A 24,214-nucleotide genomic window follows, 5' to 3' on the forward strand; every position below is an offset into this window, starting at 1 on the left:
TCCTGTCAGAATCCTAGCTACCTTTTCTGCAGAAATTGACAAACTGTTTCTAAAATTCATGTGGAAAGGCAAAGGACACAGAATAATCAAAATGATCCTGAAAAAGAAGAACGAAGTTGGAGGACTTATCTTCCTAATTTCAAAACTTGCTACAAAGTAATCAGGAGAGTACTGTACTGGCTCAAAGACAGATGTATAGGTCACTGGAATATAATTGAAAGCTCAAGCTGGGCACTCATGCCTGTAATTGCAGCACTTCGTGAGGCTGAGGTGGGGGGGAATCCCTTGAGACCAGGAGTTCAAGACCAGCTTGGGCAACAGAGAGAGTGAGATCTGTCTACAAAAAAATAAACAAAACTAGAAATTTGTTTTTAATAGGCCAGGCATGGTGGTACAGGCCTGCAATCCCACCTGGTCAGGAAGCTGAGGTGAGAGGATCTCCTGAGCCTAGGAATTTGAGGCTGCAGTGAGCCATGGTTGGCTACTACACTCCAAACGTGGCAAAAGAAAGAAAATGTGTAAAAGAAAAAAGAAAGCCAAGTGTGGTGTCTCATCCCTGTAATCCCAACACAAGAGGATCCCTTGAAGCCAGGAGTTTGAGACCAGCCTGGGCAACATAAAAATACTCTGTCTTTATGAAAACTGAATTACATTAAAAATTATGGCCGGACACGGTGGCTCAGGCTTGTAATCCCAGCACTTTGGGAGGTGGAAGAGGGTGGATCACCTGAGGTCAGGAGTTTGAGACCAGCCCGGCCAACATGGCAAAATTCTCTCTCTACTAAAAGTACAAAATAAGCTGGCTGTGGTGGTGCATGCCTGTAATCCCAGCTACTCCAGAGGCTGAGGCAGGAGAATCACTTAGAACCTGGGAGGTGGGGGTTGTAGTGAGCTGACGTCATACCACTACACTTCAGCCTGGACAACAGAGGGAGACTTTGTCTCAAAAAGAAAAAAATTAGCCAGGCATGGTGGGACACACTTTTCGTCCCAGCTACTTAGGAGACTGAGGCAGGAGGATGACTTGAGCTCAGGAGTTTGAGGCTGCAGTAAGCTATGATCGTACCAGGCAAGACAATAAGACTCTGTCTCGAAAAAAATTCATTGATTAATTGAAAAATAATTGAAATTTTGGAAAGAAACCATTACACTTGAAGTCAATAGATATCTCATCTTTTTTTTTTTTGAGATGGAGTTTCGCTCTTGTTACCCAGGCTGGAGTGCAATGGCGTGATCTCAGCTCACTGCAACCTCCGCCTCCTGGGTTCAGGCAATTCTCCTGCCTCAGCCTCCTGAGTAGCTGGGATTACAGGCACACGTCACCATGCCCAGCTAATTTTTTGCATTTTTAGTAGCGATGGGGTTTCACCATGTTGACCAGGATGGTCTCGATCTCTTGACCTCGTGAGCCACCCGCCTCGGCCTCCCAAAGTGCTGGGATTACAGGCGTAAGCCACCACGCCCGGCCCCTATCTTTTTGATAATAGACATCCTAATAGGTATGGGTTGATAACTCATTGTCATTTCAATTTGCATTTCCCTGATGATTACTGATGTCAAGCATTTTTTTTCATATTTTCAGCCGTTTACATGTCTTATATCTTTTTTTTTTTTTTTAACCGAGAAATAGTCAGGTCCTTTTGAAATTAGGTTGCTTGTGTTCTTGTTATCTAGTTGTTTGAGTTCATTGAATATTTTGGATATTAACTCCCTATCAGGTGTATGATCCCCAAATATTTCTTCCCATCCTGTAGATTGTTTCTTTATTCTGTTGATCGTTTCCTGTGCTCCATGTAAGTTTTAGTTTGATGAAAGCCCATTTGTCCATGTTTGCTTCTGTTCCCTGTGCCTTTGGGGTCATATCCATAAAATCTTTTCTACACCAATGTCAAGAAGCTTTTGAGGTCTTACATTTAAGCATTTAACCCATTTCAAGTTCATTTTTATATATGGGGTGAAAGAGAGGTTGAATTTGATTCTTTTGCATGTGGATATTAGGTTTTCCCAACAGCATTTTGTGAACATAATGTGTTTTCTGGGTTGCATGTTCTTGGTGTTTTTTATGGAAGATTCGTTCATTGTAAATCCATGGATTTATTTCCCGGCTCTCTGTTTTGTTCCAGTGGTCGATCATGTCTATCTTTGTAGCAGTACCATGCTTTTTTCACTACTGTGACTTTATAGTGGACTTTGAGATCAGGTAGTGTGATTCCTCCAGCTTTGTTCTTGTGTTCAGTCAAAATTGCTTTGGTTATTCAGGATCTTTCATGCTTCCATATAAGTTTTAGAATCAGTTTTTTCTATTTCTATGGGGAATACCAGTGGAATTTTGAAAGGGATTAGGATAACACGTGTTGGTGACGATGTGGAGAAAAGAGAATCCTTGCATACAATAAAATTTAAGGAATATGGGAATATATATTCCTATATTCACAATGGAATACTATCCAGCCTTAACACAGAATTGTGAGGAATATAGGAATACATGTTTCTGTATTCACAATGGAATGTTATTTAGCCTTAAAATAGAAAAAAAATTGTTGCATTTGCAATGACATGGATGAAACTGGATATTATGCTAAGCGATATAAGCAGAGCACCGAAAGACAAATACTGCATGATGTCATTCATGTGTGGTCCTTAAAAAGTTGAACTCTGCTTAGGAACTGATTCGTTAAAAAAAAAGAAAGAAAAAGAAAAAGGAAAAAAGAAAAAGTGTTGAACTCATAGAGGCAGAGAGTAGAATGGTGGTTACCCAGGGCTGGGTGTGGGGGAAGAATTAGGCAGATGTTGGAGAAGTTATGGGGAGAATTAGGCAGATGTTAGCCTTAAACTCCTGGACTCAAGCAGTACTCCAGCCTTGGCCTCCTAAAGTGCTGGAATGGCAGTCATGAACCACTGTTGCCAACCACAAATAGACTTTTCAACAAATGCTGGTGAGGCAACTGGATATTCATGTACAAATAAATTAATTTGGGCCCCTGCCTAACACCATACTCAAAAATTAACTGAAAATGGATCACAGACCTAAATGTAAAACTAAAACAATAAAACTCTTAGAAGAAAACGTGTAAGAGTAAATTCTTGTGATCTTGTGTAAGGCACTCATGTCTTAGATACAACATCCAAAGCGCAGTTGAAGACCAGCCAGGGCTACCTAATGAGACCTGGAAAAGGAGGAAAGGGAAAAAGCAAGAAAATAAAAAATTGAACGTCAGCTGAATTTAAAACTTTGGCACATCAAAAGATACAATCAAGAAAGGGGAAGACAGCCCACAGAATGGGAGAAAATATTTATAAGTCATATGTCTAATAACTGATATATCCCGAAGAACTCTTATAACTCAGTATTAAAAGACAATCCAACTTAAAAATGGGAAAAGAACATGAATAAACATTTCTCCAAAGATTATATTTTAATGTCCAATAAGCACATTAAAAAGTGTTCAACATCGCTAGTCACTGGGAAAATGCAAATTAATCCATAATGAGATGTCTCTTTCCACCCACTACAATAACTACAACCAAGCAGATGCATAACACCAAGTGCTGGAGAGCGTGTGGAGAACAGAACCCTCATACACTGCCAGTGGGAATGTAAAATGGTACAGCCACTTTTTTGGAAGATAGTATGACAGTTTCTCAAAATGTTAAAAATAAAATTGCCTTCTCTAGCAGAACTGCAAGGGGCTCAAGACAAAAATAATAATAAAATAGAAAAGTAAAATTGCCTTAAAGTTAGCAACTTTACTTCTAGGTATCTAACCGGGAAAAATGAAAATGTATGTTCACACAAAGACTAGTAGGTGAATGTTCACAACAACACCACTCACAAGAACCAAAAAGTGGAGACAAGCCAAATGCCCATCAACTGACAAAGGAATTCAAATGTGAAGAATACAAAGGAATACTATTTAGCAATCAAAAATGAGTTCTGAGGCATGTTACCACGGTGATCAACCTCAACAACGCAATGCTTTGTGAAAGAAGCCAGATGCAAAAGAACACACATCACATGATTTCGTTTATATGAAAGGTCCAGAACAGCCTAACATAGAGATAGAAAGCAGCTTACTGGTTGACTAGGGCTGGGAATGAGACTGAAAAGTGACTCTGATGGGTACAAGTTTCTTTCTGGGATGATGAAATGTTCTTAAACTAGATTTTGGTGATTGTCACATAACTCTGTAAATATACTAAGTATACTAAAAATCATTGAATTGGACCAAGCACAGTGGCTCACACCTGTAATCCCAACACTTTGGGAGGCCACGGCAAGAAGATCACTTGAGCCCAGGAGTTCAAGAACAGCCTAGGAAACATAAAGTGACTCCATCTCTACAAATAATTTAAACACTTAAACAGGTATGGTGGCACAAGTCTGTAGTCTCAGGTACTCAGGAAGCTGAGGCAGGAGGATCACCTGATCCCAAGAGGTTGAGGCTGCAGTGAGCCATGATGGCACCTGTCTCTCTCATACACACACACACACACACACACACACACACACACTGTACACTTAAAATGGGTAAATTTTAGTATGTAAATCACACCTCTATAAAGCTGTTAATTTTTTAATTATTTTTAAGGTTTTTTTTTTTGAGACAGAATTTTGCTGTTTTTGCCCAGGCTGGAGTGCAGTGATGCAATCTCAGCTCATGACAACCTCTGCCTCCTAGGTTCAAGCGATTCTCCTGCCTCAGCCTCCCAAGTAGCTGGGATTACAGGCTCCCGCCATGATGCCTGGCTGATTTTTTGTATTTTTAGTATAGATGGGGTTTCACCATGTTGTCCAGGCTGGTCTGGAAGTCGTGACCTCAGGTGATCCACCCGTGTCAGCCTCCCAAAGTGCTGGGATTACAGGCATGAGCCAGGCAGTTTTTTAAGTTTTAATATTATACTATTTACCCCTAGCACCAAGATTGTAGTCTCAAAATAGTCTCAAAATACCATTGCCCAATGAAAGAAGACAAGCCTTCCTAGAGAACGTGCTGATTCCAGGTCTAGGCCAGAAATGTGTAAGGAGCCTGGGACATATTGTCACTCTGGATAGCAAAGAATCCATCAAAGATTATTAGGATGATTTCAACATGTCTGAAGGGCCAATCTGATTGGACTTCTAACCAAAGATAGGACATTTTGTACATTAATAAGGATAATAGTTGCAGTGAATTGACATATATCAGATATGTTTGAATGTCTGCATTCATAATGATCCTTTTGAAAAAATAAAAGTGGGCTGGCACAGTTCCTCATGCCTGTAATTTCAACACTCTGGGAGACTAAGTTAGGGGGATCACTTCATCCAGGAGTTCAAGACAAGCCTGTGTAACGTAGGGGGACTTTGTCTCTACAAAACATTTTTAAAATTACTCAGGTATGAGGGCCCATGTCTTTGGTCCCAGCTACTCAGGAAGCTGAGATGGGAGGGTCACCTGAGCCTAGAAGTTTGAGGCTGCAGTGGCATGACTGCTTCTCTGCATACCAGCCTGGGCAACAGAGCTAGACCCTCCCTGTCTAAATAAATTAATTAATAGAAGTGGTCACCATTGAAGGATATAAATGAAACAGCCCATCATTTTGAAAAATGATAAACAGAAGAAATCAAGCCATGAACTGGCATTTTCTATATAAGTTGTACAAGTGAGTAACAGTTTATAAGAAGCAGCATCTCTTTTTTATATTTACTTCATTTTTTTCTGCATGCAATGCCCTTCTTAGGGTAGCAATATCTCTTTCTGGAAGTATGGCAGCTCATAAACGAAGAAGGAATAATACAACAATACCTTCATTGTTCAATCCATCATTGATCAATGGCCATTAACATCACCAATTTAAAAAAAAAGATGTCCAGAGAGTACACACCTCCTCCCAGAAGAAACTAGCACAGTCTTTTTGCCCTGACCCTCAAGTCCAGCCTGAATCTGACCAAGTCTTGAGATCAACTACTAATTTATAAAAACTAGAACAAAGTGAAGAGCAAATTAACCAACATCACAAGACACAATTAGCAAAATTCACAGTATGGGAAACAGCGTAATGAGAATACACTTAGCATAATCCAAACTATGGGGAAACGGCCTGATTTATTCAATAAATGAACTGCAAGGGACAACACAACACAGAGATCAAAGTGGGAAGCTGTCAGGATCAAAAAAAACCTAAGAGGCGAATCAAACAATCCCAAAGAGAGACTTTATTTGGATCCTGATTCAAACAATAAATACATGAAATGACTGGAAATTTGGAGCTAGCAGGAGAGTTGACAGTGATAAAGAGCAATGGTGTGAGATGGTTGGTTGATGATGGTATTGGGATTATATTTTTTAAAGAGTTCTTGTCTCCGGGCACAGCAGTTCACACCTATAATCTCAGTAGTATGGGAGATCAAGGCAGGAAGATCCTTTGAATCCAGGAATTGTAGACCAGCCCAGGCAACATAGCAAGACTCTGTCTCTACTAAAATACAAATAAAAAAATTAGCTGGGCATGGTGGTGTGAGTCTGTAGTTGCAGCTACTTAGGAAGCTGAGGCAGGAGAGACCACAGTGAACGAAGATCATGCCACTGAACTCCAGCCTGGGTGACAGAGACCTTGTCTTGAAAGAACAAACAAGAATTGTATCTTTTACAGACATATACCATGACAGTCAAGGAGGAAATTATATGATGTGTGGGATTTGCTATAAAATCACGAGAGGAAGAGGAGAAGCATGTAGGAGCATACATGTAACAAGATTGGCCATGAGATAACAAACATCTGAATCTGCTGCTGAGTAGGCGAAAGCCCACTACACTAGCCTCTTGTTCAAAATGCTCTAGAATAGAAAGTTTGTCTAAAAATCCACTTCATGGATTTGTAACAAGCATTGAATAAGGTCATGTATACAGAGTGCTTTATCACCACAGCTTGCAGGTAGTCAGCATACAAGCATTGTTTTTAGTTTTGTATAGTCCCTGTCCATTAATCACACCCAAAAAAGGTATGTTGTTCACACCAAGAGCTCTGGCCCGTGGACCTTTGTCCACTTGGTGGTAATTTATTGGAATTTGAGGTTTAGAATGAGGAAATGCCAGCTTTCAAAGCCCCAGGCCTACTATGAAATAGCAAAGCCAACAGTCCCAGATGCCTTCGTAGCACACCTAGTAAGCAGGACCACTTTTCTCTCACCTTGTAGGCACACTTGAGTTCATTCACTCACTATTTTTCATTCATTTCTTATATGCCATGTATTGGGTGCTAAGGACCCATAATACAATGGACCCGTAATTGACTGGAAGCATCACTTTCAAAGCATCATTTCAGGATGAGTATTTTGTGTCAAGTGGATTCAAGGAACAGTGTGAAGGATCCATGACCTCAGTCACCATGAAGACCCTCCCAAGAGCCAGCCCTGCTGGGCACATATAAATGAGTGAAGACACGGAACTCAACCTTACAAGGCCTAGAGCCTGACAGAGCACACAAGACAGAAGCCCAGACAACCAAGAACAGGAAGCTGAAGGTGAGAGGTGGGCCCCAAAGGATTCTGTGAAAATGCTTCGTGTTTGTGGATATATCACGCAGAATGAAACCTTCGTTTTTATTCACAGCTAACACACTCTCTCTATAGAATCTATGAAGGGACATTTCTGAGCCTTTCAAGGCCTGTAGTGAAAAATGGAATATCTCAGGCAGCCCAGGATGAATAATGCAGTCACCAAGAGGGGCAGGGTGGCCACAGGTGGCCAGCAGCAGGGATGGGCATTGTGAGCCATTGGATGGGGTTGTGGGGCGTGGCATTGTGAGCCACTGGCCTGACTTTGTTGTTTCCTGGTAACCAGGTGACATAGGAGGCTTTGTGGGTGACAGGCATCAGCCAGGGCCAGCAGCCTTCAGTCGGAAGCTGGTAGTGGGAGGAGGAGGAGCTCCGACTACACTCACGGCAGTTTTTGTGCCCTTGGCGCTTGCTCTGTTGCTTTTTTTCTTTTTTTTCTTTTGTGTGTTGCTTTGTTTTGTTTTTTTTCTTTTTTGTTGTTGTTGTTTTTTTGATTTTGTGTGTTGCTTTCTTTTGAAGGTCCCCTTCTAGGTCACCCATGGGAAATATATTAAGCTGTTGCCTAGACCCCAGGGTTGGCCTCTGTTGTGCCTGCTGCAGGCAGAAGGTGGCGTCTTGTTGTGAATCCGAGACTGAGTCTATGATAGTATGCACCACTGCAGAGTCTGCCACGTCAGATTCCGAAGTGGCAGAGGTCCAGTACATGCAGCCTGTCACCAACTCAAAGAGGCGCAAAGGTAAAGAAGCCACGGGTGCCATTTGCTCTCTGGCACATCTCTGGCCACCACCTCCCCCACCTGCTTCCCATTCCCTCACCCCAGAGACATCCTCAGCTTCCAGCTCCCTCCTGCCTATAGCCAGCTTTCCCAGGGCTGGGCGTGGGGGACAAAGGCTAGTCCTGCCTCTTGTCTTTGTTGTTGAGCCTTCTTGCTTGAGGCCTTTTTGGTGTAGTCTCTCCCTTTCCTCGATGAAAATTCAAATACTCCAGTTCTGGAGTCTCCATCCCATTCTCTAGCCTGACCTATCCAGCTACTATGGTACCTCAGTGAAGGAGCCGGTTAAAGGCCCAATCGTTTCTTTTCTCCTATTCAATAAGGAAGCTAATAATTGGGATAATTCAGACTGAAATATTTGGAGACTTCTTAAATTTAAAATAGAGTTTACCATGTAAGAGATTATATGGTGTTCTTAATAGATGGTTTTAAGTTACCTTGACAGAAGCAGCTTTATTTCTTCCAATTGTAATTTGAAAACTGAAGGAAAAATTGAAGGACATACTTAAAATGACTGCAAAGGGTATGAAATGTTACTGCCAGAGCTGTAAAAAATAGTTGTTTCTGTTTTGGTTTTACCCAAAAGTTCAGCCTTGGAACTCTGATTACTTTAAAATTCCCACTTTGACATGAATGTCTCTTCAGCCCTACTCCAGTAACTTCACGGGCTTTGTTTACCTCCTTGTTCTGAAAGACAGGTAGAGCTAGCTCATGGTTACAGGTTCCAAAAGAGATGAGATGACTTTAGACGTGAATTTGTAAGGTAAAGACTTGAGAGTTAGAAGGCTAGACCCTGCCTGTGGAAAAGAGTTTGTTTTCATGGCTTCCCTTCCTACAGGATGGGAAAGGGGAGGAGAGAGGAAACATTTCATTTTTTTTGCTATGGTCAAGTTGAAGACAGAAACTAACACTCGTAAGGCAGGAGAGGAGCATTTAGTTACAAAATCAGTCAAACATTTGTGTATCACTACATTTGTTGAGCAAATGAAAGCTACCAGACTCAGAAAACCAGAGATGCTAATGGAACTGACATTAGTAACCAGGGTTTTCTATTGAGTTCAGCGCCCAGGATGACTTCCAATAACAACCACCCTCCCCTCCACACATACACTTTTCTCAGGACTGGAAAGCTCAGGCAGCCCAGGATGAATAATGCAGTCACACGGAGGGGCACAGTGACCACAAAGTGGGCAGCAGCAGGGATGGGCATTGTGAGCCATTGGGTGGGGCTGTGGTATGGGGCATTGTAAGCCACTAGCCTGACTTGGTTGTTTCCTGGTAACCAGGTGACATAGGCTTTTTGGGTGATAGGCATCAGCCAGGGCCAGCAGCCTTCAGTCTAAAATGCTTTAGGATTTTAGGAATAGATGAATGTAGCTACAGATAATTCTGAGTAAGCAGTTCCTTGAACAAAAACTAAGTCCACTGAAATAGAAGATATTATATCATAAAGACATAGAAATATGATCAGCTCATTTCTTTCATTTTAATGGCAGAGATTTTATTAGTATGGAGAAAACGTCTTAACAGCTCTTGTATTTAAACTTGAGTTTGGCTCTTACTTTCACAGAATAATTAAGCCTCATGATGGGTGTGGCTTTGTAACAAGGAAGTGCTGTACTCTGTTTTCAGAATATTGAAAAATTGTGAAAGAATGAACAAATAATTATGAGACTTAATAGATTGTGCCTTATACACAAATCATGCAAGTACCTGTGAAAACTCCTTGCTTGGTGGTGTATGGCAAGGCTCTGTGTAATATTCTGTACGATTTGGTAGATGAGGTAGTGAGAGAACAAAGTGAGCCTTTTCCTTATTCTTTAGGATGTAAAACATGTTTTCATGTACATCTCATTGGAACCTTCCAAATGCAAATAAGGGCTGTGTATATTCTCCCTATTTTGCTGATGCAGAAAGGAAGGCTTAGAGATCTGAAGGGACTGTGTGAGACAGCTACTGAACAGAACTGAGGTTCTAAGTCATCAAAGTAGACATGAAAGTCGTAGTGATGCCAAACTCAGTTCTTAAAGAACTTGACAGACTCCAGAATGTCTTCTATTGTAAGGTCTACCCGTAACATAGACCTCTCTTAGAACTTACTTTTGTCTTGATTAGTTCCTTTGCATTTTATTTTACACAACTTACAGGCAACATTTACCTCTCCATTTTTCCTCCTAAAGAGATAGGTCCTCACTGTGTGGCACAGGCTGGCTTCTGTGGCCTGGGCTCAAGCACTCCTGCTGCCTCAGCCTGTAGGAGAGCTGACAATACAGGCATGTGCCGTCTCTCCTGGCTCTGCCTTCTGTCTATACATTTATTGAAATGGATAAGGATAAAAGTAGAGGTAACAAAATGGCCTACATTTACCAGTCAAATCAACAGTTTAATAAGTGTTGAAGAGTTTCTTCTGCTAACTGATTTGAAGCTGAGAATGCCCTGGTTGGGAGAAGCTGGCCAGAGGGCAGGTAAGGCCCCACACGTTAAGCACAGGATGCTGAGTAAGAAGTGTTAAGTCAGAGCAGTTGAAAAAATAGTTTGTGAGCACAGAATTTACCGTTTTATGTGTATTTGCATGACAGTAAGTTTCTATATGTCTCTTCAAATCTATTTTTGTGGTATTTAATAAAGGGGTAACAGAAACCTCAATTTCAATGTTTATTCTTTGGCCAGGCATGGTGGCTCATGCCTGTAATCTCAGCATTTTGGGAGGCTAAGGTGGGCGGATTACCTGAGGTCAGGAGTTTGGGCCAACATGATGAAACCCCTTGTTTACTAAATATACAAAAAATTAGCCAGGCGTGGTGGCACGTGCCTGTAATCCCAGCTACCTGGGAGGCTGAGGCAGGAGAATCGCGAGAATCGCTTGAATCCGGGAGTTGGAGTTTGCAGTGAGCCGAGATCGTGCCAATACACTCCAGCCTGGGCTGGGCAAATAAGAAAGAAACATGTTCAGAACATTCTAATATATAAAGTATAGACACATTCAAAGTTTGTTAATATCTTTATTTCAGAAAATTGTGTATCACTTTTCTTGGAAAGTGATACATTTCTACTTAGATGTGAAACATTTTAGCCTTTCTATAATGAGGAATTGAATTCTTTTGGTGACTTAGACAAATACCACAGCAACCAGTGCTGCAACCATTCTGTGGCACACTAAACAGTCATTTAAAGTCATCAGGTAGAACAGGGCACACTGCTGTGGAAAGACATCCTGGAGTGCTCTCTAGGTGGCAAGTCCTGTTCCAGGAACTTATGCCATAAATGATGCTCTGCTTCATTGTTCTCTTCTGAAATATTTCAAAAGAACATTGTGTCTTGAAGCTATTTCAAAGAGACGTTCTAAGAACCCACTTTAGATCTCAGACAGACTCAAACATATTTCGTCCTATCTTGCCTTTATTTAGCAGTATATCTAATATGACTGGGGGTAATACAAGTAACACAGATTAAGGTAGTAGGAGGTCATTATCCAGTTTTATCACTACCCATCAACTTTTCATGCAGCTTTTTGTGTTCTTACCTTAGGAACGCTGCTCATTTGCTGGCTCTCTCAAGTGAGGGGTCAGGGAAGGGAAAGAATGGGCATATGATGTAGAGACCTCTGAGCAGCAGGTCTTTCAGCTTTCTAGTAGCTTTTTTCAACCCTGCTTTTAAAATGACTATCAGTATGTTTCATGTAAAAGAAGTAGAAAATAAAGAAAAATTATTTATTATACTCAGAATACCCAGAGCTCACTTGTGTTACTATTTGAGTACTGGTTCTTCTGGAAATTTTTGGTATGCATTTGAATATATTTTATTTCACAAACTTTTTTGTAGAATAAAACTTTTTGATCATTTTATATGTGCTGCCTTGTAACTTTTACTTAAAGCAGTGAAATAATGGCGTAAGTTTCTCAAACAGTACTTGACACCTAGAGAGCACTCTAGGATGTCTTTGCATGCCAGGGCACCCTGCTGTACCTGATGACTTTGAATAACTGCTTAGTGTACTACAGACTGGTTAAAGCATTATTTGTTTACCTACCCTTTGCGATTGGCTGTCTTTTTTCGTAAAGTCAGACACAATCCTGTTACGTTTGATTCTAAGAACACGCATAAAGCACATTTTGATGACAGATGTGTGATATCTCATTATAAAGTTCAGATAATATATTTTGTCTAGTGACATAATTAAACCGATGAAATGAGTCACTTTGTATTTAAGGTATTTTAGTATTAAATATACTTGTGTCAAACTGCAGTTACCCTTGACTTTTACATAGACATTAACATTTTTCATTTATGTTTTTGTGGATCTCGATAGCTTGTGTCTTTAATTCTAAATAGCTACCAGTTAAAAAAAATCTGATGCTGTCTTAGATTATAAATCAAAAGACAAATTTAACAGATCTGGGAGAATTGGGAGAAACTTAACTAGTTTGGGGTAAAATGAAATACATTTATTGAGCACTTTTAAATGGCCTGGCAGTGTTGCAGATGCAGGGCAAACAGTGGAACACAACATAAAGCCCCATTCTAAGTCTGACCCTTACATTCGATAGGGAGGTAAGGGCAGATAGCACATGAATAGTCAAGAATGGCAGGTGGTGACGTGCTGGGGAGAAAGTAAAACAGGGTAATGGATTAAAGAGGAGGGCAATTTTATGGAGGGTTGAGGGTAAGAGCTGGATATTCTCTTGAAGTGACATGTGAACAGTCTTAAAAGTGAAATGGGCTGGGTGTAGTGGCTCCCAGCTTTAATCCCAGCACTTTGGAAAGCAAGGATGAGGGGATTCCTTGAGGCTGGAAGTCTAAGACCAGCCTGGCCAACACAGAGACACCCCATCTTATTTATTTTTAAAAATAATAAAGTGAGGGGAACCTTGTGAGGATGATGGGAGAGGGCTTCCAGAGAGGGATATCTGCTTTGGAATTCCTGAAAGAGAAACAAAGTTGTTTTAGGCAAAGGACAGAAAGACACAAGGGTGGCTGCAGCAGAGTGAAAGGATGCTGGGAGGAATATGGTGGGTGAAGGCCTTGTACACGTAGTGAGCACTCACAGAGAAGATGGACTTCAGTTGAGATGGAAAACCACTGGAGGATTATAGCCCAGAGGTTACTGTTAATTCTCTAAGAAAAAGACTGAACAGTGTCTCCGTGCAAATACACTGTAATACAGGCAAGGGTAGAAGCAGGAAGAGCAGCTAGGAGGCTTGTGGAGCAGTTCAGGTGAGAGCCAACAGTGAAGAGAACAACAATGACCTGAAAGAGGCTGACTTGAGAAAATCAAGTGAATCTCAAAGTAGATAAACATATTTATTTTGACACAGCATCATGAATGTTACTCAATGAATATAATATCATTAAAATGCACACTTATTAATTACAATAATAAATACGTATACTTTACTACAATTTTAAAAATACACCAGGTTAGATGATAAATACAGAAGCAGGATATATAGATCCACAGAAGTTAAATAATCCTGTAACATTTCCTAAAATGTGGGGATTTGCCTGGACCTTCACATGGGCAGCAGGTGTGATGAGATGCTCTCACTGAGCCATACAGTGCTTTTCTGTATTAACCGGTTCCTAGACTATTTCACACTGATGAGGTTGCCCTAGCTGGAAAGCCAAGGCTCTTTCATTTCTTTCTTCCCCTCTCCTTTGCCTTCCTTCAACACCAAGGAGAATGGTCCAGCAGCAGCTCAGTCCATGCTTGTCAACCGCCCAGCTCCACACACTGCAGCCCCCGTCCACATTCCCCAAAGCTCCTTGTGAGATTCCTCAGCAGCACCAATGCACTGACTGTCACTCTGTGTTCTCTTAGGTTCTGTTGAGGCCCTACAGGACGTCAGGATAAAATATTTGGAAGAGGACGAGATGCCCTCTGACCTGGTAAGATACATTTCTTTGTCTTGAGGAGACATGTTTTTTTCTGCGTCTTCTAGAATATCAAGTGAATTTTTTTGACTGCCATTGTGAATCAGACCTCGGTTGTCATGGACTCTAGCGACCAGTCATTGGAGTTTATGACCAACTGAGACCTGATTGGCGATGTCAGTCAAAAGATGGCATAAATTACAAACTGGTCGTGAGCGTATTTCTCAGCAGCAACATTTTCTTCTTGGAAAAATGATTTTGTATTTCCCAGCCAACATAGACACTTGCTAAATATTCCAAACCCACTGCATTTTCTGCAAGCATCCCCTATGCTTCATATGGGGCCCATAACTTCATCACTGTTTGACATCTGGTTCTTTGTTTTGTTTAGTTTAGTTTTGTTTGTGAGACAGAGTCTGTCTGTCACGAGGCTACAGTGCAGTGGTGTGATCTCGGATCACTGCAGCCTCCACCTACTGTGTTCAAGCAATTCTCCTGCCTCAGCCTCCCGAGTAGCTGGGACTACAGGCTCTTGCCACCACCACACCCAGTTTTTTTGTAGTTTTTAGTAGAGGTGGGGTTTCAGCATGTTGGCCAGGATGGTCTCAATCTCTTGAGCCTCAGCCTCCCAACGTGCTGGGATTACATGTGTGAGCCACCGCACCCAGCCTGCCATCTGGTTTTCTAATGTCACCAAGTGAATACAAGACCTGTGCCAACAGGACCCAGCAAGATGTACTCCTCATGGTGTTTCTTTTTCTCTTATTGCAGGAGGAGCCTGTGGCCCAGTATCACCACCGTACGTATTCTTTTTCTTTTAAACAGTTACTGAGACGTAGTTGATGTGCAAACCAATTCACCCATTTAAAGTAGATGATTCAGTGTTTTTACTATATTGACAGGGTTGTGCAAGCATTGTTACAATATAATTTTTTTTTTTTAAATTGAGACGGAGTTTCGCTCTTGTTACCCAGGCTGGAGTGCAATGGCGCGATCTCGGCTCACCGCAACCTCCGCCTCCTGGGTTCAGGCAATTCTCCTGCCTCAGCCTCCTGAGTAGCTGGGATTACAGGCACGTGCCACCATGCCCAGCTAATTTTTTTTTTTGTATTAGTAGAGACGGGGTTTCACCATGTTGACCAGGATGGTCTCGATCTCTTGACCTTGTGATCCACCCGCCTCAGCCTCCCAAAGTGCTGGGATTACAGGCGTGAGCCACCGCGCCCGGCTGTTACAGTGTAATTTTAGAAGCTCTTGATTCCCCCTCAGAAAATCCTATTAGTGGTGACTCCTCTGTTTTCCCCAACCCCCACACGCCTGGTTCTAGGCAGCCCGAATCTACTTCCTGTTTATATAGTACACTGCCTTTCTGTATTAACCGGTTCTTCAAATGACCATTTCACATTGTTGAGGTTGCCCTAGCTAGGAAGCCAAGGCTCTTTCATTTCTTTCTGCCCCTCTCCTTTGCCTTCCTTCAGCACCAAGGAGAATGGTCCAGCAGCAGGTCAGTCCATGCTTGTCAACCGCCCAGCTCCACACACTGCAGCCCCCGTCCACATTCCCCAAAGCTCCTTGTGAGATTCCTCAGCAGCACCAATGCACTGACTGTCACTCTGTGTTCTCTTAGGTTCTGTTGAGGCCCTACAGGACGTCAGGATAAAATATTTGGAAGAGGACGAGATGCCCTCTGACCTGGTAAGATACATTTCTTTGTCTTGAGGAGACATGTTTTTTTCTGCGTCTTCTAGAATATCAAGTGAATTTTTTTGACTGCCATTGTGAATCAGACCTCGGTTGTCATGGACTCTAGCGACCAGTCATTGGAGTTTATGACCAACTGAGACCTGATTGGCGATGTCAGTCAAAAGATGGCATAAATTACAAACTGGTCGTGAGCGTATTTCTCAGCAGCAACATTTTCTTCTTGGAAAAATGATTTTGTATTTCCCAGCCAACATAGACACTTGCTAAATATTCCAAACCCACTGCATTTTCTGCAAGCATCCCCTATGCTTCATATGGGGCCCATAACTTCATCTCTGTTTGACATCTGGTTCTTTGTTTTGTTTAGTTTAGTTTTGTTTGTGAGACAGAGTCTGTCTGTCACGAGGCTACAGTGCAGTGGTGTGATCTCGGATCACTGCAGCCTCCACCTACTGTGTTCAAGTAATTCTCCTGCCTCAGCCTCCCGAGTAGCTGGGACTACAGGCTCTTGCCACCACCACACCCAGCTTTTTTGTAGTTTTTAGTAGAGGTGGGGTTTCAGCATGTTGGCCAGGATGGTCTCAATCTCTTGAGCCTCAGCCTCCCAACGTGCTGGGATTACATGTGTGAGCCACCGCACCCAGCCTGCCATCTGGTTTTCTAATGTCACCAAGTGAATACAAGACCTGTGCCAACAGGACCCAGCAAGATGTACTCCTCATGGTGTTTCTTTTTCTCTTATTGCAGGAGGAGCCTGTGGCCCAGTATCACCACCGTACGTATTCTTTTTCTTTTAAACAGTTACTGAGACGTAGTTGATGTGCAAACCAATTCACCTATTTAAAGTAGGTGATTCAGTGTTTTTACTATATTGACAGGGTTGTGCAAGCATTGTTACAATGTAATTTTAGAAGCTCTTGATTCCCCCTCAGAAAACCCCATTAGTAGTGACTCCTCTATTTTCCCCACCCCGCACATCCCTGGTTCTAGGCAGCCCGAATCTACTTCCTGTTTATATAGTACACTGCCTTTCTGTATTAACCGGTTCTTCAAATGACCATTTCACATTGATGAGGTTGCCCTAGCTGGGAAGCCAAGGCTCTTTCATTTCTTTCTGCCCCTCTCCTTTGCCTTCCTTCAGCACCAAGGAGAATGGTCCAGCAGCAGCTCAGTCCATGCTTGTCAACCACCCAGCTCCACACACTCCAGCCCCCGTCCACATTCCCCAAAGCTCCTTGTGAGATTCCTCAGCAGCACCAATGCACTGACTGTCACTCTGTGTTCTCTTAGGTCCTGTTGAGATCCTACAGGACCTCACAATAGAAGATTTTGAAGAGGACGAGATGCCCTCTGACCTGGTAACATGCATTTCTTCGTCTTGAAGAGAAATATTTTTTTCTGGGGCTTCTAGAATATCAAGTGAATATCTTTTTTTTTTTTTTTGAGACGGAGTTTTGCTCTTTTTACCCAGGCTGGAGTGCAATGGCGTGATCTCGGCTCACCGCAACTTCCGCCTCCTGGGTTCAGGCAATTCTCCTGCCTCAGCCTCCTGAGTAGCTGGGATTATAGGCACGCGCCACCGTGCCCAGCTAATTTTTTGTATTTTTAGTAGAGATGGGGTTTCACCATGTTGACCAGGATGGACTCGATCTATTGACCTTGTGATCCACCCACCTCTGCCTCCCAAAGTGCTGGGATTACAGGCGTGAGCCACCGCGCCCGGCCCATGAACATCATTTTTAATTGCTATTATGAATCAGACCTCGGTTGTCATGGACACTAGCGAACAGTCACTGGAGTTTATGACCACCTGAGGCCTGATTGACGATGTCAGTCAAAAGGTGGCATAAGTTGTAAACTGGTCGTGAGCATATTTCTCAGTAGCACCCTTTCCTTCTTGCAAAGTTATTTTCTATTTTCCAGCTGACATGGACACTTGCTAAATATTCCAAAACACCCCACTGGCTTTTCCACATTCATGTTCTATGCTTTATTTGGGGACCAGTCACCTGACGTTTTCTAATGTTATCAAGTGAAATGACCTGCACCAACAGCACCCAGCAAGATCTGATGCTTATGATATTTTGTGTTTTTTTCTGTTGTTGCAGAGCAGCATGATAGCCCCAAATGACTACTGTAAGTATTCTTTTTCTTTTAAACTACTTTATTGACACACAGTTGACGTGCAAAACAATTCACTTATTTAAAATGGGTGATGTAGTGTTTTTACTATATTTACAGGGTTGTGCAGGCATTGTCACAATCTAAGTTTAGAATCTTTTCATTTCCCCTCAGAGAAACCCCATAGCCGTTAGTAGTTACTTCTCTTTTTTCCCAAGCCCCACACCCCTGGCCCTAGGCAACCACTAATCTACTTTCTGTGTCTCTAGATTTGCCTACTCTGGCAATTTCTTTTTTAATTTAAATTTGATTTTAGTATCTGCATTACATGTGCAGGATGTGCAGGTTTGTTACATAGGTAAAAATGTGGCATGGTTTGCTGCACTTGTCAACCCATCACCTGTGTATTAAGCCCCGCATACGTTAGCTCTTTATTCTGATGCTCTCCCTCCCACCTCTCCCCCAGCAGGCCCCAGTGTGTGTGGTTCCCATCTCTAACATTGTACATATTCTAATACCACTTTCTTCCTAATGAGAAATCTAAGTGATGAGTTGGGGGATTTTCTTGCTTGCTTTTGTCTGGAGAACCTCCCTGGCTTCAGGTTCTTAATAGGTGTGAGGATCTGGGGCGTGCTGTGAGAAACAGATGTCTCCATGAAGAACTTGGCTCTGAGACAGGAGAATCTCCATCATGTCCTATTGATGCTACCGTTGAAATAGGTTTTTGTTTCCTTCTGAAAACCGTCACACACAGAGAGCCAAGGTAGCTGCTTTAAGTCATGATGAATATCAAGTGGACCACATGGTGGTTTGAGGGGTTTTTTTGGAGCATGCATTCTGTGGAAATGCGTTGCTTTTCAGTAAAATTTGATTGTCCTGTATGTTTCAGTATTTTTCCAATGGAACAAAGAATGAAACTGACTGGGCAGTGTCACTTTTTCACCCCAGAAGTGATTGTCTCATGACCAGATTGTCCTAGACATTTTTAATCTCTAGACGAAGCTTCCCAGTGGTTCTGCAGGGGCGCTGCTGTTTGTGAGTCAAGGAAAATGTCAGTGTTATCAACATTGAGGTTCTCAGAATTCATGGACACCTGCTCAGTGGGCTCCATGGGAGAGAGCAAGAGAGAGCCTCGTGCTGGACCTGAGGGGGAACATGATTTAGAGGATCAGAGGGAAACAAAATGAGAACATTTGGGACATTGTTAAAAGAGACTGTCAAGGTTGCAATGTTAGGGGCATCAGTTCAGCATCATCACCAGGGCCCAGGCAGGATATGAGACCACTTCTGTGGAGGAGTGAGTAGGACTTGACCTTCCTCTCTATCGAAAGCTTGATGTGAACATCACCCTAAATGCCTTGAGAAAGGAGCTTCCTTCCTGACCCATGTCTTCTCCATCTCTTTGTGTGATGATGGCAATGACATCAGCAGAAATTGCAGAAAGGAGCAGAAGAGGAGTCAGGTCCCCATTTTTCTGACACAGAGCAGACAGGACATGAGTCAGTAGAAATGGACCTCAGGGTCAGGCCAGACACAGAGAGGTTCCAGGCCTGATCTTCCTGGGGCTGAGACAGACAAGTTTTTATTTTTCACTTCTTCTGGAAGTCTCCTGAGGAATGATTCTTCAGTAGACCCTGTTGGCCAAGGGTCTTCTGGCCCAGAAATGCTTTTCAACTGAACAGAGTCGCCCAGCTCTTGGCCTGGGCAGCTGCAGTACTGCGAAGTAGCAGGGCAGGTTGGGAGGGACATGAGTTCCAGTGCAGGGTGATCTCAGCAAAGGAATAGGGACTGATCCCAGAGTCCAGGTCATCCTTGCAACTCTTCTGTGCAATCCATAACATCTCAGTTTCCACTTACTTTGGAGATGGTTTAAAATTTTCCATCTCAGAGTCTGAGTCTTCCCACAGGTGAGTAGAGGAACCCGGGCTATGGGTATTTACTAGCAGGGCAGTGACTGTGTCTTCCTCATTTGTCCTTACCACAGAGCTCAGTCCTGGGATGGACACGTTAGACTCCATGGATGTTTTAATGAACACAACCCTGGGATGAGCTCTAGTGCAGGTGTGGAAAGGTTTTCTTCTCAGCCTGTCCAGCCTGTTGAGCCACACACTCATCCTGGAGCCTGCCCAGCTTCTGAGTCAGGGTCCCTGGAGATGCGAGTGATCTTCTGAGGACAGTGAGACGCCCCCACCCCTCTGCTCCTGCTGCTCTGATCTAGTCTAGACAGGGTGTGCAGGGCCATGCTCTTCCACTGGGTGCAAGCGTGTCCCTGCTGGAATCCCTCTGGACCTGGATGTTGTCCTCACTGTCATATCCCAGCCCCACACAGTGACGGGCCCTTGTGCAGATGCCCAGGAAGTGACCGTAAATCGTTTGCAGCAAATGATTCTGCAAAAAACACCAGGAGAGGGGAGTCAGGTCTTCCTCATGTCTGGATCTCTGGAGCTGTCCCATCTAGTGTGCTTCTCAGTCATATGCATGCCTCTTTATAGTTAAATAAACTTAAATATATACAATGAAATTTCAAAACCTCATCACAACAGCCACCATGCAATGGCCCAGCAGTCATACAGCAGAGAGCATTTCCTTCCCCACAGAATGCTGTCTTGCATGTCTGCTGTGAGCCTGGCCCAGGGTCTGATTGTTGGACTCATCTCACTGAAAGCGTGCACATCAAAGTTGGGATCTCAGGGTTGTGGGATTGGAGGTGAGACCTATAATGGGTCAGTGGAAGGAAAAATGGAAAGGTGATTCCTTCAGCCCCTCTTCCTCACTTGAAGGCTGGAAAGTGTGAACAATGCCTTGTTGAAGACCTCTGGCTCCACAGAGCCTAGAGAGAGTCTGAGAACACTGAGGAAAGCTCAGGGTGATCTCGTGTAATCCAGTGTGACCTCACCTGGAGTAGGAGGGTGGGTGAGTCACTCTCTGAAATAACTTTTTGCTGAGATTTGTGTCTCTAAAGATTGGCCAGTGAACACCATCCATGAGGGAAGCTGCAATAGGACAATTTCTGCAGGTAGAAAATGATACCCTAGGCCGGGCGCAGTGGCTCACATCTGTAATCCCAGCACTTTGGGAGTCTGAGGTGGGCGGATCACGAGGTCAAGAGATCAAGACCATCCTGGCCAACATCGTGAAACTCCATCTCTACTAAAAATACAAAAATTAGCTGGGCGTGGTGGCGTGCACCTGTAGTCCCAGCTACTCGGGAGACTGAGGCAGGAGAATTACTTGAAACCGGGAGGTGGATGTTGCAGTGAGCGGAGATCCCACCACTGCACTCCAGCCTGGTGCCTGGTGACAGAGCAAGACTCTGTCTCAAACAAACAAACCAAAAAAATGAAAATGATACCCTAGGAGTATTTCTGGGAGCAGTTGGGTTACACCTGTTGCTTTGGAACCTAGGAAGGGGGCCATGAAGCCAGAACCAGAAAAAAAAAAATTGCTGTAGAGGTCTGACTTATTCCTGTTGTATTTTAATAAGATAGAGATGAGAGGGTGTGTGTCCATGGGCTTTGTGGGCTGCGTTTGTAACCATCGTTTCTTGCTGTGGTATTTAATGATTACTTTTCCCAGGAGACCAGTTTTTCCTGCCTGTGTCACAGCAAACACCTAAACCTTGCTTTTTGATTGTTTAATATGTTTTGGAAATTGGGAATGCGAGAGTATTATTAGGTCTTGGCATTGTCTAAGATGAAAGCTATCTGGTGAGACTCCCTCACGGTACTATTTGAACATAGTTGTTTCTCTGAGATGGTCTCAGAATCTTCAGTTCCACATTCCATATGCCACACCCAGCAAAGCTCCCTGAGTTACTCAGTCTTAGGCCACCAGGGCACTGACTTTTATTCTGTCTCCCTCCAGCTCCTCCTGAGGATGATGACGAGGTAAGAACCCCTTTTTCTGTCCTCTAAAGAATGCCCTGTCAGGTGGGGATCAGGGAGGGAGAGCATCAGGATAAATAGCTAATGGATGCGGGGCTTAAACCTAGGGGATGGGTTGATACATGCAGCAAAGCACCATAGCACATGTTTACCTATGTAATAAAGCTGCACAGTCCTGCACATGCATCCTGGAACTTAAACTTCAAAGGAAAGCAAAATTTAAAAAGAATTATTTCTTTCCTTCTGTTAACTGTGATAATCTGAGAAGGCACATTATGTACGACATGTCCAATTCTCTTTGTGGTGGTGGAATTCAATAGGAGTGTCTTCCCATCGGATACGTGATGTATTAGAATCTTTTTAAATGACAGCATCCATTAACAACTGTAATGCAGAGAAATTTTCCTCAACACCAGCTTTCCTCTTTGGTTTAGGCATTGTGTATTTGCCAATGTAAATCAATGTAAATTCTGTGGGGAAAAGGTCTTGTCTTTTCCACAGGTGTCCTCTGTACTAGGATGTTTGATTCTTGGCCTTTGACTCAACCATTGTCTTACAACTAGTTTCCTGAGATCATCAAGAGACGAACAGATCTGTGGGGTGGGGGGAGTGCAGAAGAATTAATCTGATCCTCATAGTGTCTTCTTTTGTCTTAATTGCAGAGTTCATCAGTCCCTGGTTATGGTATGTACCCTTAAGTAGCTCACTTGCTGAGGAACAAACTTGCTGGTTTTAATATATAGAAACCTGATTCTGGGTTCCGGTTAAAGAATATTGGGGGTCTAGTGACAGCAAATAATTTTGCAAGTGTATAACTACGATCAGAGGGACTGTATGAATGTATGTGAACCCAGAGGACCAGCCAGGGGATGTTGTGTGAGCCGACGTGGCTTCAGTTGGAGTAGAAGTGAGTGCACCTCTCTCTGACTTACTCTAATGTTGGTGGTTCTAAAGAGTGGATTCTGGAGAATCTCAACAGTGAAGATGATGCCTTTCCAGGTAGGCAACAAGACTACAGGTGGAATCTAATAAAGCAGGTTCCCAGGAGCCTTCAGCTTCTGCCTGCTGCTTGGGAGGCTGAGCGAGCGTGTAGAAAGAGAAGAAAAAGAAAACATGGACGAAGTTTGTTCTTGTCAGAGTTTAATGTCATAGTGGTGAGAAGTGTGAGTACCCTGTCTGTGATCACCTCTTCTTGCTTTATTATTTAAAGATGGTCTTTCTGAGGATACCTCTTTTCTGCCTCTGCCACTGCAAAATGTTAAAGTCTTTAGTTTGGGACACAGTTCTGTCATAGCGGTTACTTAATTCTGGAGACAAGTCTTCCACAGTGTGCCCAGATGCTTGAGAGAAACTGATCCTCACTTTCTGAACTGTTAGGTTTCATGGCAGCACATTCATTTGTCTGTCCTTGCTGTGTACTCCTGATATCAAGGGCTCTCTCTGGGCATGGGGGACAGGATGAAGATTCGCTCCGGGCTCATTGCAAAGCTCCAGTGTCTTGTAAATGGAGGAAGAAGCACAGCCTTGAGCACACTGCTCCATTTCATTATTTAAATTAGAATATGGAGTTTTACCATCATTTGTTAAAGAGGCCTTCCTTTTCCCATTGTGTATTCTCAGCACCTTTGTTGAAGATCAGTTGACTGTGTATGCATGCATTGAATTTTGGGCTTCTCTATTCCATATCTCCAGTACTTACGCGTGCCCCCATGCTAGGACCCTGCTGTCAGAATTTCTGTATCTTTTCCTCTCGTAGATTTCAATCTCATGAATGCGTATCTTCCAATGCTATTCTTTTTTAACATTATTATGATTATTTGAGACATAAGAATTCATAAAAAATTTTGGGTTATCTTTTCCATTTCTGCACAGATGGCTGTTACCAGTTTGATAGTAGTTGATGTGCGTCTTTGGATCATTTTGTAGTAGTGTGTATTAGTCAGGTTTTGTCTTCCTGTCTGTGAATACGGGATGCCTTTTCATTTATTTGTACCTTCTCTACTTCCTTTCAGTCACATTCTGTTCCTACCAGGTTACGAGTATTTCATCTCATTGGTTAGATTTATTTCTAAGTATCTAATGATTTCAGAGGTTATTATCCATGGAATTACATTTGTAATCTTACTATTGGATTGTTTATTAACAATCCAATATTAACACAACTGCCGTTTGAGTGTTAACCTTGTACTCTGCAGTTTTGATGAATTTATTAGCATGAATAGCATTCTTGTAGACTATCTCCGATTTTCCATATGCAGAATGTTAAAGAAGTTCTCAGCTTCATACTTCTCTTCTCAAGTATATTGTTGCTGTGAAGGTCTATG

The 24,214-nt window shown here is 42.8% G+C and overlaps 2 protein-coding genes across 2 annotated transcripts in view; one reads left to right on the plus strand and one right to left on the minus strand.

Annotated features, from left to right (window-relative positions):
• LOC105711518 (uncharacterized protein C22orf42-like) overlaps positions 1-24,214 on the minus strand; it is a 248,132-nt gene that overhangs the window by 41,335 nt on the left and 182,583 nt on the right. The gene's annotated exons all lie outside the window — the stretch shown is intronic.
• LOC135272327 (uncharacterized protein C22orf42-like) overlaps positions 1-24,214 on the plus strand; it is a 39,226-nt gene that overhangs the window by 5,180 nt on the left and 9,832 nt on the right. Inside the window, exons 2-10 of the mRNA XM_064370907.1 lie at positions 8,057-8,274; positions 14,129-14,196; positions 14,953-14,980; positions 15,809-15,876; positions 16,633-16,660; positions 17,176-17,243; positions 17,994-18,021; positions 21,871-21,893; positions 22,553-22,574. Of these exons, the coding sequence (XP_064226977.1) occupies positions 8,076-8,274; positions 14,129-14,196; positions 14,953-14,980; positions 15,809-15,876; positions 16,633-16,660; positions 17,176-17,243; positions 17,994-18,021; positions 21,871-21,893; positions 22,553-22,574 (532 nt within the window). The 5' untranslated portion in view covers positions 8,057-8,075. The remainder of the gene's footprint in view (positions 1-8,056; positions 8,275-14,128; positions 14,197-14,952; positions 14,981-15,808; positions 15,877-16,632; positions 16,661-17,175; positions 17,244-17,993; positions 18,022-21,870; positions 21,894-22,552; positions 22,575-24,214) is intronic.

The sequence above is a fragment of the Aotus nancymaae genome, unplaced genomic scaffold (assembly GCF_030222135.1).
Source record: "Aotus nancymaae isolate 86718 unplaced genomic scaffold, 86718_ANA_hifiasm-v0.15.2.pri h1tg000108l, whole genome shotgun sequence".
Classification (NCBI taxonomy): Eukaryota; Metazoa; Chordata; class Mammalia; order Primates; family Aotidae; genus Aotus; species Aotus nancymaae.